The following is a 16,059-nucleotide window of genomic DNA, read 5'->3' on the forward strand; positions in this document are numbered from 1 at the left end:
TTTAAGCAATGTTTTTGCAGTTGATTTGCAGTAGTAACCTTTTCCCCAACAAAACGACAAAGTTCTCGTAGTAGAATTGAAGTATATAGAAACGCGCCAATTATTTAAGCAATGTTTTTGCAGTAGTAACCTTTTCCCCAACAAAACGACAAAGTTCTCGTAGTAGAATTGAAGTAGATAGAAACGCGCTTATCATTTAAGCAATGTTTTTGCAGTAGATTTGCAGTAGTAACCTTTTCCCCAACAAAACGACAATGTTCTCGTAGTAGAATTGAAGTAGATAGAAACGCGACGATCATTTAAGCAATGTTTTTGCAGTAGATTTGCAGTAGTAACCTTTTCCCCAACAAAACGACAAAGTTCTCGTAGTAGAATTGAAGTAGATAGAAACGCGCTTATCATTTTAGCAATGTTTTTGCAGTAGATTTGCAGTAGTAACCTTTTCCCCAACAAAACGACAAAGTTCTCATAGGAGAATTGAAGTAGACTGAACACGCCGATCATTTAAGCAATGTTTTTGCAGTAGATTTGCAGTAGTAACCTTTTCCCCAACAAAACGACAAAGTTCTCGTAGTAGAATTGAAGTAGATAGAAACGCGCTTATCATTTAAGCAATGTTTTTGCAGTAGATTTGCAGTAGTAACCTTTTCCCCAACAAAACGACAAAGTTCACGTAGTAGAATTGAAGTAGATAGAAACGAGCCGATCATTTAAGCAATGTTTTTGCAGTAGATTTGCAGTAGTAACCTTTTCCCCAACTAAACGACAAAGTTCTCGTAGTAGAATTGAAGTAGATAGAAACGCGCCGATCATTTAAGCAATGTTTTTGCAGTAGATTTGCAGTAGTAACCTTTTCCCCAACAAAACGACAAAGTTCTCGTAGTAGAATTGAAGTAGACTGAACACGCCGATCATTTTAGCAATGTTTTTGCAGTAGATTTGCAGTAGTAACCTTTTCCCCAACAAAACGACAAAGTTCTCGTAGTAGAATTGAAGTAGATAGAAACGCGCTTATCATTTTAGCAATGTTTTTGCAGTAGATTTGCAGTAGTAACCTTTTCCCCAACTAAACGACAAAGTTCTCGTAGTAGAATTGAAGTAGATAGAAACGCGACGATCATTTAAGCAATGTTTTTGCAGTAGATTTGCAGTAGGATTGAAATGCCATAAAAGCGACAGACTCAGAGCAGTAGAAACGAAGCAAACCAATGGTTATTAAACCAAGCTGCTTAATTTCTACTTCGATATGAAGTATATTTAAAGTAGAAGACTGCTATCGTAACGCATGCTACTTCGAAACTGCTGCACGCAGAGTAGAAATGCAGTATTGTACTACTGCGGCGAAGCATTATGCTTCCTTTCTACTGTGATTTTATGAAGCATGGTTGCAGTAGAATGCTACTTCTGGGAAGTATATACTGCATCCATACCTCAAATCGAAGCAGATTTGAGGCATGCTTGCAGCGTAATTGCAGTAGTCTACTGCGCTGGAGCATCTACTGCGTTTTCGTGCGGGATGAAATGATTCACACTGGAGAAAAACCATTCAAATGCCAGTATTGTGAAAAAAGTTTTACTGTCAAAAGCTATTGTATAAAACATGAAATGATTCACACTGGAGAAAAACCATTCAAATGCCAGTACTGTGAAAAGCGTTTTACTTTCAAAAGTCTGTGTAAACAACATTTAATAGTTCACACTGGAGAAAAGCCATTCAAATGCCAGTATTGTGATAAGAGTTTTAGTCACAAAAGAACATGTATAAAACATGAAAAGATTCATAGCGGAGAAAAACCATTCAAATGCCAGTACTGTGTAAAGAGTTTTACTTTCAAAAGTCAGTGTAAACAACATGAAATGGTTCACACTGGAGAAAAGCCATTCAAATGCCAGTTTTGTGAAAAGAGTTTTACTTGCAAAAGTCGGTGTAAACAACATGAAATGATTCACACTGGAGAAATGCCATTCAAATGCCAGTATTGTGATAAGAGTTTTAGTGTCAAAAGCGCACGTGTACGACATGAAAGGACCCACACTGGAGAAAAACCATTCAAATGTCAGTATTGTGAAAAGTGTTTTAATGTTAAACATAAGTGTACACAGCATGAAATGATTCACACTGGAGAAAAGCCATTCAAATGCCAGTATTGTGATAAGAGTTTTAGTGTCAAAAGAACATGTATAAAACATGAAATGATTCACAGTAGAGAAAAACCATTCAAATGTCAGTATTGTGAAAAAGGTTTTATTGAAAAACAATGTTGTATAGAACATGAAAAAACTCACACTGACCAAAAATTATTCAAATGCCTGCATTGTGAAAAAAGTTTTAGTGTCAAAAATAAATGTGAACAACATAAAATGATTAACACTGGGGTTTCATCTCTGCCTATGAAAAAGGAACCTCAAGAAGAGGATAATCTGTATATGACAATGGTTTCACTACAGTCTATAAAAATGGAATTCAAAGATGATTATATGCCACATGGGACAAAAGTAGAGATGGAAGCTTATACAGAAACCAAAGTCAAAGTCGAGTTAAATGATGACAATGCTCCAGACGTGAGACCTGAGATCTATCCAGTAGCAATGTTTAGAAATGTGTTTGCAGACACTGATCAGTGATGATTGATGAATGATAATATAATAAAAAATATACATTGAGCACATGAAGAAAGTTCTTTATTTTAATTATTTGATTGGGAATTATGTTTAAAGATGTTTTGGAGACAGTTATTTTAACTGAAAACTGGTGCATGCATTCATGGAGACTGTATTAGTTATTATATTTATGACTGAAAACAGGTCTGCCAGGACATGCATTCATTGAATATTTCTGGAACTTGACTACCTTAATTGCATGTGGATGGGTCATTTACAGAGACTGTCTACATACCAGGGTTGATTGATAAGTAGTGAGCCTCATATAGAAGGGGTACACATTTTACAAGTATTTTTCTTTATTTTTCAACATGGCCTCCTTGAATATCTATACACTTTTGCCAGCAAGTTTTGAGAGCCTCTATGCCACTTTTATAGAAGCCCCTCTCTTGGCTGTTCACAAACCCTCTACTTCACGTATGATGTCATCATCTGACACAAAGTGAGTACCTGAAAGGGCCTTTTTCAATTTGGGAAATAGATAATAGTCAGAGGGAGGAAGATCAGGCAAATAAGGTGGATGTTCTATCAGTTCAAAGCCACACTCGTTGATTGCAGCCACGGCAATTACAGACTTGTGAGCAAGAGCATTGTCCTGGAGGAACAGTACACCTTTCCTGAGCTTTCCGCTGCCTCGTGGACATAGACTAACCAAATGACACCAAACTTCGGCTACACACCTTTAAATAGTCAGGGAATAGAAGAGCTGAAAAGGGATATCCCTGCTTAACCCCTTCCACACAAGGCTCACTACTTATCAATTAACCCTCGTATATCAGACACTTTATTGACTGAAGGAGAAGTAAAATTCTTCTGTTGGCCTGCATGGAGAACAGAAAAAGGGGGAAAACTTTGTTCTGATCTTCCAAAGATTACTTTTTTAAGAAATCTGAATGCTCCCTCTGCAGCCTTTGACTGTGCAATTTCATATATATATATATATATATATATATATATATATATATATTGCATAATATGGCAGACCATCTATGGTTATGTAATAAAACGAAACATTCTTTGAAATAAAATATGATTATTAATAGTGTGTCTTTGTACTTTACTGCATCAAAATATTGTCAGTTATTCAATTCATTAACTTGCAATGATGGCACTAAAAGTTAAGGAAAATAAATTTTTTATAGCATCTACCTGTAATAGAAAAGCAAGCTAGGGATGCTAGAAACCGTAGTTCGTTTCCCCTTACTTTGTACAGATGACATTCGTCCAATATGCTAATGTGGCTTGTCTTGGGTATCAATAGACGAATAGCATCGAACACGAGTCTCTTACCCTTTTCACTGACACCATTGGTAACACAGTTGAAGCCAGTGAAATGATTCTTTTACGGTTGTAAGCGGAAAGGGTCAGATACCATCTCTAAAATTTACTGAAGGATGTTTCCGAGGGGAATCAGCTGATATTGCAACGCTTCGTTCACATTAAGTTCACTTCATCTTCACGAACAGTTGCCTTAAAAACAATTCATTCTGAGCAGTTGTTGTTTATACCCCAGGGGAGCTTTGTGTCATTCATCACTGTGATCAAACATCAGATCTTGTTTTTTTTACCCTCATTTCTTCGTTGTTCGCAAAAGCAGGTGCATGTACTTCGACTTCAAAGATTTTTTTCACTTTGCTGAACAGTAGAACACTGGAAATAAAGGTGGTATTATAACAAGAAAACCAGGAATTAAAATGTGAATAATTGAAGTATAAGTTTTTTTTTTAATTAAAGGAGCTACAACCGCAGTACTGGCTTTTTGTGAATGCATACCACACTATGAGAACAGATGTCTTTCTTGTAACAAGACGTTCAGGAGCAGCAGCAGCACTTATTGTTAACGCCATGAAGAAAGGAGACAGACGCCTGCTAGTTCTGTGACAAGTCATCCATGAGTAACACTACATATACATGGACCTGCAGAAACCAGGGCATATATTCTAAAACTAAGTCGAGGGCAGCAACACGGATGTAGATGATTTGATAGGTCAATGAAAAGTCGATGAAAAGGAATGAAATGGCTGGCATTGGAGAAAAACCATTCAAATGCCAGTGTTGTGAAAAGAGTTTTAGTGTCAAAAGTGCATGTGTACGACATGAAAAGACCCACACTAGAGAAAAACCATTCAAATGCCAGCTTTGTAAAAAGGGTTTTAGTTTTGAAAGATATTGCAAACAACATGAAATGATCCACACTGAAGAAAGACCATATAAATGTTGTTTTTGTGAAAAAGGTTTTAGTGTCAAAAGCACATGTAAACAACATGAAATGATTCACACTGGAGAAAAACCATTCAAATGCCAGTATTGTGAAAAAAGCTTTATTGCCAGAGATAAATGTAAACAACATGAAATGATCCACACTGGAGAAAGACCATTTAAATGTCAGTATTGTGAAAAGTGTTTTAGTGTCAAAAGCACATGTAAACAACATGAAATGATTCACAGTGGAGAAAATCCATTTAAATGCCAGTACTGTGAAAAGAATTTTACTTTCAAAAGTCAGTGTAAACAGCATGAAATGGTTCACACTGGAGAAAAGCCATTCAAATGCCAGTATTGTGATAAGAGTTTTAGTCACAGAGGAACATGTATAAAACATGAAATGATTCACAGTGGAGAAAAACCATTTAAATGCCAGTACTGTGAAAAGAGTTTTAATATTAAACAGAATTGTAAAAGACATGAAATGACCCACAATATCAAAAAATCATTCAAATGCCAGTATTGTAAAAAGAGCTATAGTAATGAAAGTTCTTGCAAACAACATGAAATGATCCACACTGGAGAAAAGCCATGCAAATGCCAGTATTGTGATAAGAGTTTTAGTTTCAAAAGTGCATGTGTACGACATGAAAGGATCCACACTGGAGAAAAACCATTCAAATGTCAGTATTGTGAAAAGTGTTTTATTGAAAAACGGAAGCGCATACTGCATGAAGTGACCCACACTGGAGAAAAACCATTCAAATGCCAGTATTGTGAAAAGAGTTTTAGTTTTGAAAGAGCTTGCAAGAAACATGAAATGATCCACACTAGAGAAAAGCCATTCAAATGCCAGTATTGTGATAAGAGTTTTAGTTTCAAAAGCACATGTGTACGACATGAAAGGACCCACACTGGAGAAAAACCATTCAAATGTCAGTATTGTGAAAAGTGTTTTATTGAAAAACGGAAGCGCATACTGCATGAAATGACCCACACTGGAGAAAAACCATTCAAATGCCAGTATTGTGAAAAAGGTTTTATTGAAAAACAAAGTTGTATAGTACATGAAAAAACTCACTCTGACCAAAAATTATTCAAATGCCTGCATTGTGAAGAAAGTTTTAGCGTCAAAAATAAATGTGAACAACATGAAATGATTCATGCCTTCTCAGCCTATAAAAAGGAATTTGAAGAAGAGGATAATAGGACAGTGGTTTCACTACAGTCTATAAAAAAAGAATTCCAAGATGGTTATATGCCACATGTTACAAAAGTAGGAACAGAATCTGAAGTCAAAATTGAGTTAAACAATGACAATGCTCCAGAAGTGAGACCTGAGATCTATCCAGTAGCAATGTTTAGAAATGTGTTTGCAGACACTGATGATTGATGAATGATAATATAATAAATAATAGACTTAGATCATGGGTATAAGATTGAAGTATAAGATTAATAATTGCATGCCTAGCACTGAAATAGAAATGACTGAAGTAAAATCAATGAACTTTTTTCTCTTTATTTCAATTTTTTCAAAGTGTGAGTTACAGAAACTGTTTGGTAGTTAGCAGACGTTAGAATGTACGTCTATGCACTTCGGTAGCTGAATGTAAGGTGGTTTAAAGCAGAGAATAGTTTGCAAATCGATGGCAGCAAATGAAACCACATAAAAGTGGCATTTTTATAGAAAACGTAAATGGTTCAATAAAAGATACATTTTTAAACATTTGTCCTTGGGGGGGGGGGGGGGGGGGGATTTGCGAGACAATTTTTTCGTTCCGTTTGTCTGTTAATTTATTTATTAATAAAAGTTGTTAAATAATGAGTATTGACCGAATTTACTGATCTATTATCAGTTGAATCGTAATAATGCAAATTTGCTAATTAGGTAACTGAAAAATAATAACGGTGGCAATAAGAAACGGCAATAAGACCTTTCTTGGGATCAATTGCAATTATTACCAACTAAGCTAACAAACTCCCTTTTTTTTTTCTATTGAGAAAAAATAGGCCCGGTAAAATCTGATTTCCTCAAATTTGGGGTCTGTCATCAATATCGCTTGGTTTTGCTGTCTCTGACCAAGGTCCCCTCCTCTTTTGTCGGAGTAAGTGAGTGTTTTAACAAAAAGTACATTATTAACCTGCTTAATTCACTCTTAGCAAGTCTAAAAGTTCTTAAGCAATGGTCTCCTCCGTCCATGGAGAAGAAATTGAAGTGGACAGTCAAGCCAATTGTCGGTCAATGAGAACAATAGCCACAAGCGTCATCCACTTGTGCCACAGGTTTTGTCCTTAACATTGCATGGACGCAACGCGGGCGTTGTCTTTGTGATTTAAACAGTGAGATGATTTATGCGAGATAAATTTGGCCTTTACAAGGAATTTAATTAATTTCCCAAAGTATAACATGTCCGGGGCCGAACGCTCCCATAAAGTCAACACAGGATGAAGTAGAAGTGTCATCTGTTGATTTATGGTTGGGTTTTTGTGGTTAAGAGGAGTGAATAACATTGTTCTTGACAAAACAGATTTTTCCCCTGGTACGTTGTTGCCACAAATTTATCTTATATCTAAAATAAATACTGAAATCTATCTCCACTCTAATGAAATAATGTCATTATTAAATGATTAAATCGACAATATGTTCACAACAGAGGGTAAAGTTTGTTGCATAAAGATGTTTTGCGTTCATTTGCATTTTTTAATTTGTGAATGACACCGAGAAAAATTGGATACATCTCTATTTAACTCTATTATAGGGCCTACTTTAATTAATATTGCTACACAAGTCAGGGGCGGATTTAGGCCGTCTTCTGGGTCTTCCAGAAGACGGCCTAAATCCGCAGACCGTTTTCTGGGTCTTCCAGAAGACGGTCAGAGTTTCAAGTTTACATTGATGGGTATCGATTTTTTCTGTCGGAAGACGGTCAAAAATGGAGGATGGGTCAACAAAGTTACTTTGGAAGACCGTCAGAAAATATATTTGAATCCGCCCCTGCAAGTGGGAGCTACGGCAGCTCAACAAGTGGAAGATAGAAATTCCTCAATTCTTCTACAGTGTATTCCTCCTCCAAAGTCAGTCTGGAATTAATGATATGTCGTTTTTATTTCTATTTTATACATGTAGACCTTTTCAATACCATAACATACACTGTGGTTCTATGAAATTAACGTCTATCAAGTGCTGACGTTGTTTCTGTGCCGGGGACAAAAAACTGCCCATTTTCAAAACTACTTTTTTTCCCCTAAGATTATCATAAATCGAGCAGTGCATTGCCCTGTTGTATGAAACATACATCGTATAGCGTCATTGTTGCCTGGCAACCGTGATATTTTAAACACTTATCAAGGTATCCTCCTCCTTGAATATATATTTTAATAATGTATTGCGGTGTTCATGAAAAAACGCCAATCCTTCGTTTAATATACCTGGACGCTGGATGATTTGTGAACACTTTTTTCCTACAAAGATGTAAAATGTTTATGAAAACATTCAGAAAACAACGCCTGTTATAGACTGCTCTCAGTGAAACAAATTTTATATAGGTGCCATTTGTGAAAATCTTTTCATATATGTTTGTGTTTAGATTTCCATTGGTTTTTATCTTTTTTTTTTTTTTTTTTTTTTGCATTCGTTCATGATTAATTATATCATGCTGTGTTTTACAGTATTCTAGCTTACGACCTGCTTATGTATCTTGTCCTCCACCTTTCCTCACGTGTAAGCAAACGCGATACAAAAAAATAATAGCATGTTTTTCAAAGATCCATCATTAAATTGTTGTCGTACAAAAGTGGTTCACCTAAAACCTACGACCTGTGCACTTACGGGGTACACTGAAGGTGAAGTTACCAAGACAACGAGACAAGCCCTAAAGCGCGCTAAATGACAAGGGCACGTGGACAGCCATAAAATACGTTCAAGTAGGAAATTGTCAAAATAAATAATGAGCTCTCTTTCTGAAACAGGTATAAAACCATAAGCATATTAAACTAATGACTCTATATCTCACCCAGTCAGTTTGGATCTTCTTCCTCTAGTAAAGATGTCATCGAAATTTGGAGCGCTGTTGGTTGCCCTGATGGCAACTTTATCCTCAGTAAGCAGCGAGCCCGGTGAGTCCTCCAAGGAAGCTTAATGGTTTCTCACACTCAGTTTCTCCGCTGTTGTTGTTGTTGTGTTGTGTTTTTAAGCTAAATACTTGTTTTAACCCAGCCAATTCAATTTTTAAAAACAATTAAAACGAATCGGGTCATAATTTAAAATAGTATTTTAAAAATAAATTTTGTTTCGCAGTGTTTGCTAATCTACGTTTAGAGATGAATATACAATTGACAGCATATGTTATTTTCAAACGATTCCGAAAGAATCTGAATGCCAAGAAAAGATTGTTTCAAGAGGAAAGCTTCGAATCTTTTACTCTTGTTTTATGTTATTTCATTTATTTAATAATTTTTGACGATTTTTCTCTTTTTAGAGAAGAATTGTAGTTACTATGGCGAGTACTTGCGAGATACCAGCAACCGTTGCTATTTCTACCAGTGTGAGAGCGACCTGACCCCTATACGTCAACGCTGTGCCCCAGGAACCACGGTGAAGGACGACTTTGTGGCCACAGAGAATGACGCCAACCCCTGCCAGGGACCGAATTTGGTAAATACTAAGGAAGCATTCACATCGAGAAGAGCCGAAGTCTTGTAAGGCCGCGACCTAAATATGGCGGAACTACATGAAGGGAAGACCGCTAATCTTTTAATGGTCTCTCCGCCTCTTACACGCCCCCACGCATTGTCCCTCGACCGGTTGAATTGAGCTGAGATTTAATTACTGTGCTCCTGCAGGGACGACGCGTGGTGAGGATTAACAGGATTAGCGGTTTTCCTTTCATGTAGGTCCGCCATATTTAGGTCACGGCCTTACTAGACCTCGGCCCTTCTCAATGTGAATGCTCCCAAAGCCACACCCAGTCTAGGTCAATGGAACTCTGATCTTGATAAATAAATGATAAGTTAAATGTACAGTATACATCTGTAACTTTAGGTAAAGATATGATTGTTCAAAGATTTATTTAGCCAGTAAATATAATAAGAAATGCACTACACCGGGAAGCCATAAAGCTTTGTGTAAGCGTCGCTGTGTTAAAAATGTGAAGAGTTATGCGTTAGTCTGGATGACTGGTGCTATATTTTGGCCAAATTGCTCAAAATGTGGAAAAAGCATGAAACTTGGCACAAATGTTCTTTGGTCTATACTCATTTTCAAGGGCAGTGCCCAAAATTTCAATGCGTTGCTTAGCAACCGTTGCTATGGAAGTGAATTTTCTTAGTAACAAGCTAATTTGACCTTTCTGGTCCAGTTTAAATTGTTTAGAAATGCTAATAACTATGTTTCAGGGCATCAGAACTGTCACTTGACTATTTTAAGGCAATTAAAACCCAAATTAACCTTAACTACGATTGCTAGGCAGCATATATTACCCTAGCAACAAGCATTTAAAGTTGCGTTAGTCTATTAAGTAAGGCAAATCTATAATACTAGCTAAGAACTACACTTTTGAGCAAGATGTTCATACTTTTAATCCAGTAAGTTGAAACAATTGTGTGATGTTTACACACATCCGATCAGAAACATTAATTACCAGTGCAGATACTTAAGGCAGCATGTTCAAAGTTAGTAACCAGCCATTTCCATGCTTTTATCACCTTACGACTCTTTATAAAACTTTGCAATAGTGAAGACGTTAAATTCTCCCTTGTATGTGCAATATACAGTGCATTTTGCCCTTGCACATTGTCAGCCTCTACATTTGCACCTACATGCACACTGGAGCAACTCTGGGCAGGTGAATAGCTTCTGGCAAATGTGTCCACAAGGGTCCACTGTTCCGCACAAGTCCAACCAGAGTGAGCACATGGTATCTGATGACATGGCACCGTAGTGCTGATTCAGATATGTTCATCTCGCAAGAATACTGTTATATTGTTGTAGAGCAGTTTTGGTGGAAGTAAGATATGGCATCTAACGGCCTTTGGGTGTGAACAGAAACTTTTGAAATTCATTGATTAACAAAAAGAATTAAAATAGAACCATGCAGGTGTACTTAAGTTACTTGGTAGAGAATAGAAACTGACAAAATGAAATACAATGTGAAAAAACTTTTTAGAAAATATTGAACAAAATGAAAAATATCTTGGAAATCTGGTCTCTGAGAAACCTTTCAATAATAGGAAAGTCAACAGTGGTTAAACCTTTAGTATTTCTCATCTTACGTTGTGCACGTATAAACTCTCCTACCAGCCCCCCCTCCCTCAATACTTAAAAATATGCATATCATATGTAACTTTATCAGGAATGGGACAAGTTTCAAAATAAAATGAGCAAGGGTGGCATCTGATTACAAAAATGGACGGTAAAAGGTACCGCAAAGGCCCTAAACTTTACATGGCTTAAAGACTTCTTTATGAAGAAAATAAGAGTAAGTGGAGAGCGTTTTTCTCGGCGAAATGTCAGGAATCGGTAGTAACAAAAGGTGGATTAAAAATACTAAAAGCAACTTCTTATCCCTTTTGGCAAAGATTATTGGTTCTTTGAGTGAAATTCAGGAAAATTTCAATTTAACCCCAGATGAAATCCTTTCACAACCATTATGTCAAAACTCAAAAATTGAAAGAAATTGCAAAAACTATTTTCCATAAAAGATGGTGTAAAAATGTTTTTTTTTTACATCAATGATATTATAAATGACATATGAAATCCCCTCTGTCTAGAGGAACTCAACAAAAAATCAACCTTAACACTAAATTTCTAGGATAATTCAGCATCCAGAAGAGCTTACCATCTGAATGGCTATCTCTTCCCATGGAAGTAAATTGAGCATAGCAATCCAAGAAATTATTGACTCAATTAAACAAGTTACCAAACCATCCAGATATTTTTTCGCAAAAAATCCTCCAAAGCCATAAAATATCACCAGATAAAGGTGTAGGTGAATGGCAGACATATTTAAAAAAACCTTGAGTACTGATAATTGGGAACTAACATTTAAGAAACAGATCACAAGAAAATGAAGTTGCTCCAATTCAGAATAAATCATAGAATATTCAATACTTATGCTTATCTTATGAATTTGAGAATTTTGCAATACTGCAAGGGAAAATATTCTGTACGTTTTTTGGGATTGTCCACATGTAAAAAATGTTTGGATGTGCATCATTTGCCCCGTTAAAGATAATTTAGGTGTGGTCATTGATAGATCTGCAGAGATATTTGTATTTGGGTTTGTGCAAGCATACACTATTTATGTACCTATCTTAATAATTAAGAAGCATGTTAGTATATGTAGAATGGGAACAGAAAGATCTGGGAACAGAAGGAACTGGAGGGTATGTAAAATGCTACAGAGATATCTGTATATATATTATTAAATATATATTATTAAATATATAATGTTAAATACTTGTTGCTAGGGTAATATGCTGCCTAGCAACTGTTGCAATGGTTTACTTGGGTTTTTAATGCCTTAAAATAGCATAGTGATAGTTCTGATGGCTTGAAACATTATTAAAAGTCTTTTAAAATCATTTTAACTGAACAAGAAAGGTCCAATTAGCTTGTTACTAAGGTAAATCACTTCCTTAGCAACGGTTGGGCACTACCCTTGAAAATGATCAGCATAGTCCAAAGAACATTTGTGCCAAGTTTCATGCTTTTTCCACCTTTTGAGCAATTTTTGCACCAGTCATCTAGACTATTTAGGAGTTTGCGTTAAAAGGGAATATTTACAGCTGATGAATATATCGAACATTCTACTTCTCTTAAAAAGTTGGAAATTACAAATATAGTAACAGATTTATAAAACTTGGAGCAACTGTTAAACATACCCCGTACACCATCAAAAATGAACCGCTCGATTAAGAATAAGAGGTCTGATTAACTTAGGGTCATTGTAAAGGGTACTTTGATTACATGTTTTGTTATCTTGTTCCTTTGGCGAGAGAGAATCCAGAATCGAGTTTTTGAAAGGCCTAACAATGGAGATGTTTACTTTCAGCCGTGCACGTCTGACGGGACGTGGTCTGATTGGTCAGACTGGGGCGAGTGCAGCGTCACCTGTGGAAGTGGAGTGCAGAAGAGCACACGTGACTGTCTACCCGCTGGCGCTACCTGTGATGGAGACGCAATCAGAACGCAAGAATGCCGCAGAGTAACTTGCGGTAATTTACTGTTTTACAGTTAAATGGTTTTTACAGTTAATCATGACAACGATTGCCCATTTACCAGAAACACTCTAACAAAAATGTTTTTAGAGCCTGGACTAACATGTCCCTCAGAAGATTACCGAACCGTTATCAGACTATGTCCAGAAGGATGTTGGCCATATCGAGATCAAATGACTATATTTATACTGACATAATAACATGCGTTATACTAACTTGAAATGACCAATTTTTACTAAAATTCAAATTGAAAAACCTAACAAAACTCGCTGTTGTTCACCTTAAAGCAAAATGGTGCAGTACTATTGTCACCCTCCTGTAGATACTATTTTTATACTGTCTAACGCGGCAGTGCTAGGGCATTTTTTTAACAGAGGCCAAGGCCTTATACGAGTCTCCAACTGATACTTTTTCAAAAGTCTTGATCCAACCTATTTTTGGAGGTAACTGTAGGTCGAATACATTGTCGATGTTCAAATGGTAACTGGATTGAAACGTTCTGTGTTGTGCCAACCAGGTTCATGGCTTCTTCGGCGCTTGTCCATCCTTCTTAAAAGGAAAACACTGACAATCTGGCTAGCGCTAATTATCAGACCGAGGATTAAAGTAGTTTGCAAAAGAAGTTAATTCCTTATTTTTGATATCTGGATATGTGCTTAATTGGCTGACCGGGTTGAAAACGATGAAAAAATATCAAAGAATCAGAAGGACACCCAAACATTGTTTATCGGTCTGTCAGGAGGCGGAGAGAGTGTAACTTTATTGTCGCCGTGCAATGATCGCCATTGGTTGCTGCGATGGTACAGAAAACTAATAGCAGATTCTAACAGATTACGCAAACATCGCTGAAAGGTCGCTTTGCTTCCCAATGCTATATTATATTATATTATATTATATTATATTATATTATATTATATTATATAAGAACAAAAAAGTAATGCTCATTTTCAGACTGTTCTTCGTTGAGTTACGTTGTGTTGGACCAACAGTGGAGAAGCCTGAATTTTACTCGATTCGACGGTGGTGAGCCGAAACACTGCGACAGGGACGGATGGGCCAGTCAGTGGTATCGGTTCTCAGGGGCAGCCGGGACCAAAATGCCAAACTGGGTAAGAACCTCAGCAGGTTGTGTGTGTGTGTGTGTGTGTGGGGGGGGGGGGGGGGGGGGGGGGGGGGGGGATGGAGGGGTTAATGTAACAATAAAATTATTCATAGAGCAAGCACATGCGATTTATACTACTACAGCTCTAATATTACCACTGCACTGCACACAGAGTGTAACAATCGTATTGTCAACCTTTGAATGCCACTTTAAATCTGAAGTCCACACGTGGATTGTCTGTCAACATTCTTGTTCATAAAGAGGCAGAAACTCTACCCTCTACCAGGGTGGCAGATATTTTTCGGAAAAATTGAAAAAGCCAGAGAATGAAATGACTGTCTATTTATCTAAAGACATATCTGTGAATATCTTGTGAAAAATCAATCCGTCGCCCTGGTAGAGGGTGCAGAAACGCCATGATTTGCCTACCCAAAGCCCAGGACTGTCAATGAGATTTTTTCACAACCAATATCCGATCTGACTGAAACTTGGCAAGTTGGAGGAAGTCGTGACTTAAACAGAGTCCCCATACCTAGATCGATCTAACAGTTCGAACCATCTCCAAGGGGTTTCTCGCTGAATTGCTTTCAGCTTAAACAGCTTAGATACTGTATATGGTGCACCTACTGAAGCTGCTAAACGTTAATCAATTACCTCCTGGCAGATTGATTAGGCGAGACAGACATTTAAGCCGCTTAAGTTGACAGCAATTTAGCGAGAATAATCCCCTCTGAGATAGATCGATCCATAATTAGTACGGCAGGGTCTGGGAATGGTCCCTTAAGTATCAGGTCACACGGTTTGATGACAAACTACCCAAAATTAAAAAAAAAAAAAAAGAAAAACCTATCTATTGGCCATGTCTGCATTAATTGTTCTTTACCCCCTCTGCTTATCTTTATGTAGTGCGTGCCTGACTATCAATGCGGAACCGACGCCCCAGTGTGGATAAACGGCGCTGACCCCGCACCAGAAGATGGCGCTGTCGACCGTCAGGCATGCGCACACTGGACTGGCAATTGCTGCAGGTGGTCTATGAATGTTCAAGTTCTCAACTGCGAGGAGTACTTTCTGTACTATCTACCAGCGCCTACTGTGTGTTCGCTTGTCTATTGCGGCGAAGATTAGGGTAGAACTGACTCACGACAGAAAGAAACGATGATTATTTATTTGTGCTCATACCAGTTAAGGATGAAGACAGCGATTGTCTGCCAGGGTTATTTGATATTCTAACCGACCATAGCATACCAACATATAGGGTATCAATTAAAAAGCTTATTTCAACAGCTGTTCATTTCTTATCATAATTTTATTGCGCAATTGTTATGTCAGTAGATGTAGCGCTCAATAGGTTTTTCCCAGAGAAATATTTAGGAAACGGTCAAAACTAATTTAACCTTCAACCCGTAAAATGTTGCATCTATTTGTTAGCTTTGTCTGGTGGAATGTCCCTGGATTTTATTTTGCGTCACAAAATGTAATGTCAAATGTTTCAAAGCGAGAAGATGGCAAATTTTACATTGGTTAAGTTTATCAAACCAATACGTTATTACTAGGTTTATGGACATGGATGGGTGAAGAAGATTTATATACCAAAACTGTGTTATTTTTCATAATAGTGGCAGTCAACACAAGTACATTTCGAACGTGTATGGAAACACCAAAATATGTTGCTTTGTTTTATCTGATAATGCGCCACTGTGCTAAAATATTTTCTTTATAATAAACAAGCTAGGTTGACTGTTCAACCCGCCGCATCTGGTCGTCATATACCAGTTCCACTATTTAGTTTCTCGTTAAAAGTTTATCCAAGTATTCCCAATTATATCCAAGTATGCCCAAGTATAACCAATGTCTTGCACAAATGTTGTGTA

At 37.1% G+C, this 16,059-nt stretch overlaps 3 protein-coding genes across 3 annotated transcripts; all 3 read left to right on the forward strand.

The window, feature by feature from the left end:
• The first annotated feature begins 1,521 nt into the window (after positions 1–1,521).
• On the forward strand, positions 1,522–2,951 carry LOC106179683 (uncharacterized). Its single transcript, XM_087013479.1, has one exon. The coding sequence runs from the start codon at positions 1,522–1,524 to the stop codon at positions 2,623–2,625; it is 1,104 nt and encodes a 367-aa protein (XP_086869605.1). The 3' UTR covers positions 2,626–2,951.
• Positions 2,952–3,928: 977 nt separating this feature from the next.
• Positions 3,929–6,365, forward strand: LOC106179685 (uncharacterized). The gene is made up of 2 exons (XM_013563414.2): positions 3,929–4,258; positions 4,396–6,365. The coding sequence occupies exon 2, from the start codon at positions 4,664–4,666 to the stop codon at positions 6,257–6,259; it is 1,596 nt and encodes a 531-aa protein (XP_013418868.2). The 5' UTR covers positions 3,929–4,258; positions 4,396–4,663; the 3' UTR covers positions 6,260–6,365.
• A 2,490-nt stretch (positions 6,366–8,855) lies between these two features.
• LOC106179672 (uromodulin) lies at positions 8,856–15,969 on the forward strand. The gene is made up of 5 exons (XM_013563399.2): positions 8,856–8,982; positions 9,345–9,520; positions 12,918–13,080; positions 14,035–14,192; positions 15,092–15,969. Exons 1-5 carry the CDS (start codon positions 8,913–8,915, stop codon positions 15,311–15,313), a joined length of 789 nt encoding a protein of 262 aa, XP_013418853.2. The 5' UTR covers positions 8,856–8,912; the 3' UTR covers positions 15,314–15,969.
• The last annotated feature ends 90 nt before the right edge of the window (positions 15,970–16,059 follow it).

Source organism: Lingula anatina, chromosome 5 (genome assembly GCF_051362555.1).
Source record: "Lingula anatina isolate TDL-2025a chromosome 5, LinAna3.0, whole genome shotgun sequence".
Taxonomy (NCBI): domain Eukaryota; kingdom Metazoa; phylum Brachiopoda; class Lingulata; order Lingulida; family Lingulidae; genus Lingula; species Lingula anatina.

Excerpts from the sequence above, each read along its gene's own strand:
- LOC106179683 (XM_087013479.1), top strand. The coding sequence starts at position 1,522 with ATGATTCACACTGGAGAAAAACCATTCAAATGCCAGTATTGTGAAAAA.
- LOC106179685 (XM_013563414.2), top strand. The coding sequence starts at position 4,664 with ATGAAAAGGAATGAAATGGCTGGCATTGGAGAAAAACCATTCAAATGC.
- LOC106179672 (XM_013563399.2), top strand. The coding sequence starts at position 8,913 with ATGTCATCGAAATTTGGAGCGCTGTTGGTTGCCCTGATGGCAACTTTA. Across the intron at positions 8,983-9,344 it reads CTCAGTAAGCAGCGAGCCCG|AGAAGAATTGTAGTTACTAT; the intron begins GTGAGTCCTCCA and ends TTCTCTTTTTAG. Across the intron at positions 13,081-14,034 it reads ATGCCGCAGAGTAACTTGCG|ACTGTTCTTCGTTGAGTTAC; the intron begins GTAATTTACTGT and ends GCTCATTTTCAG.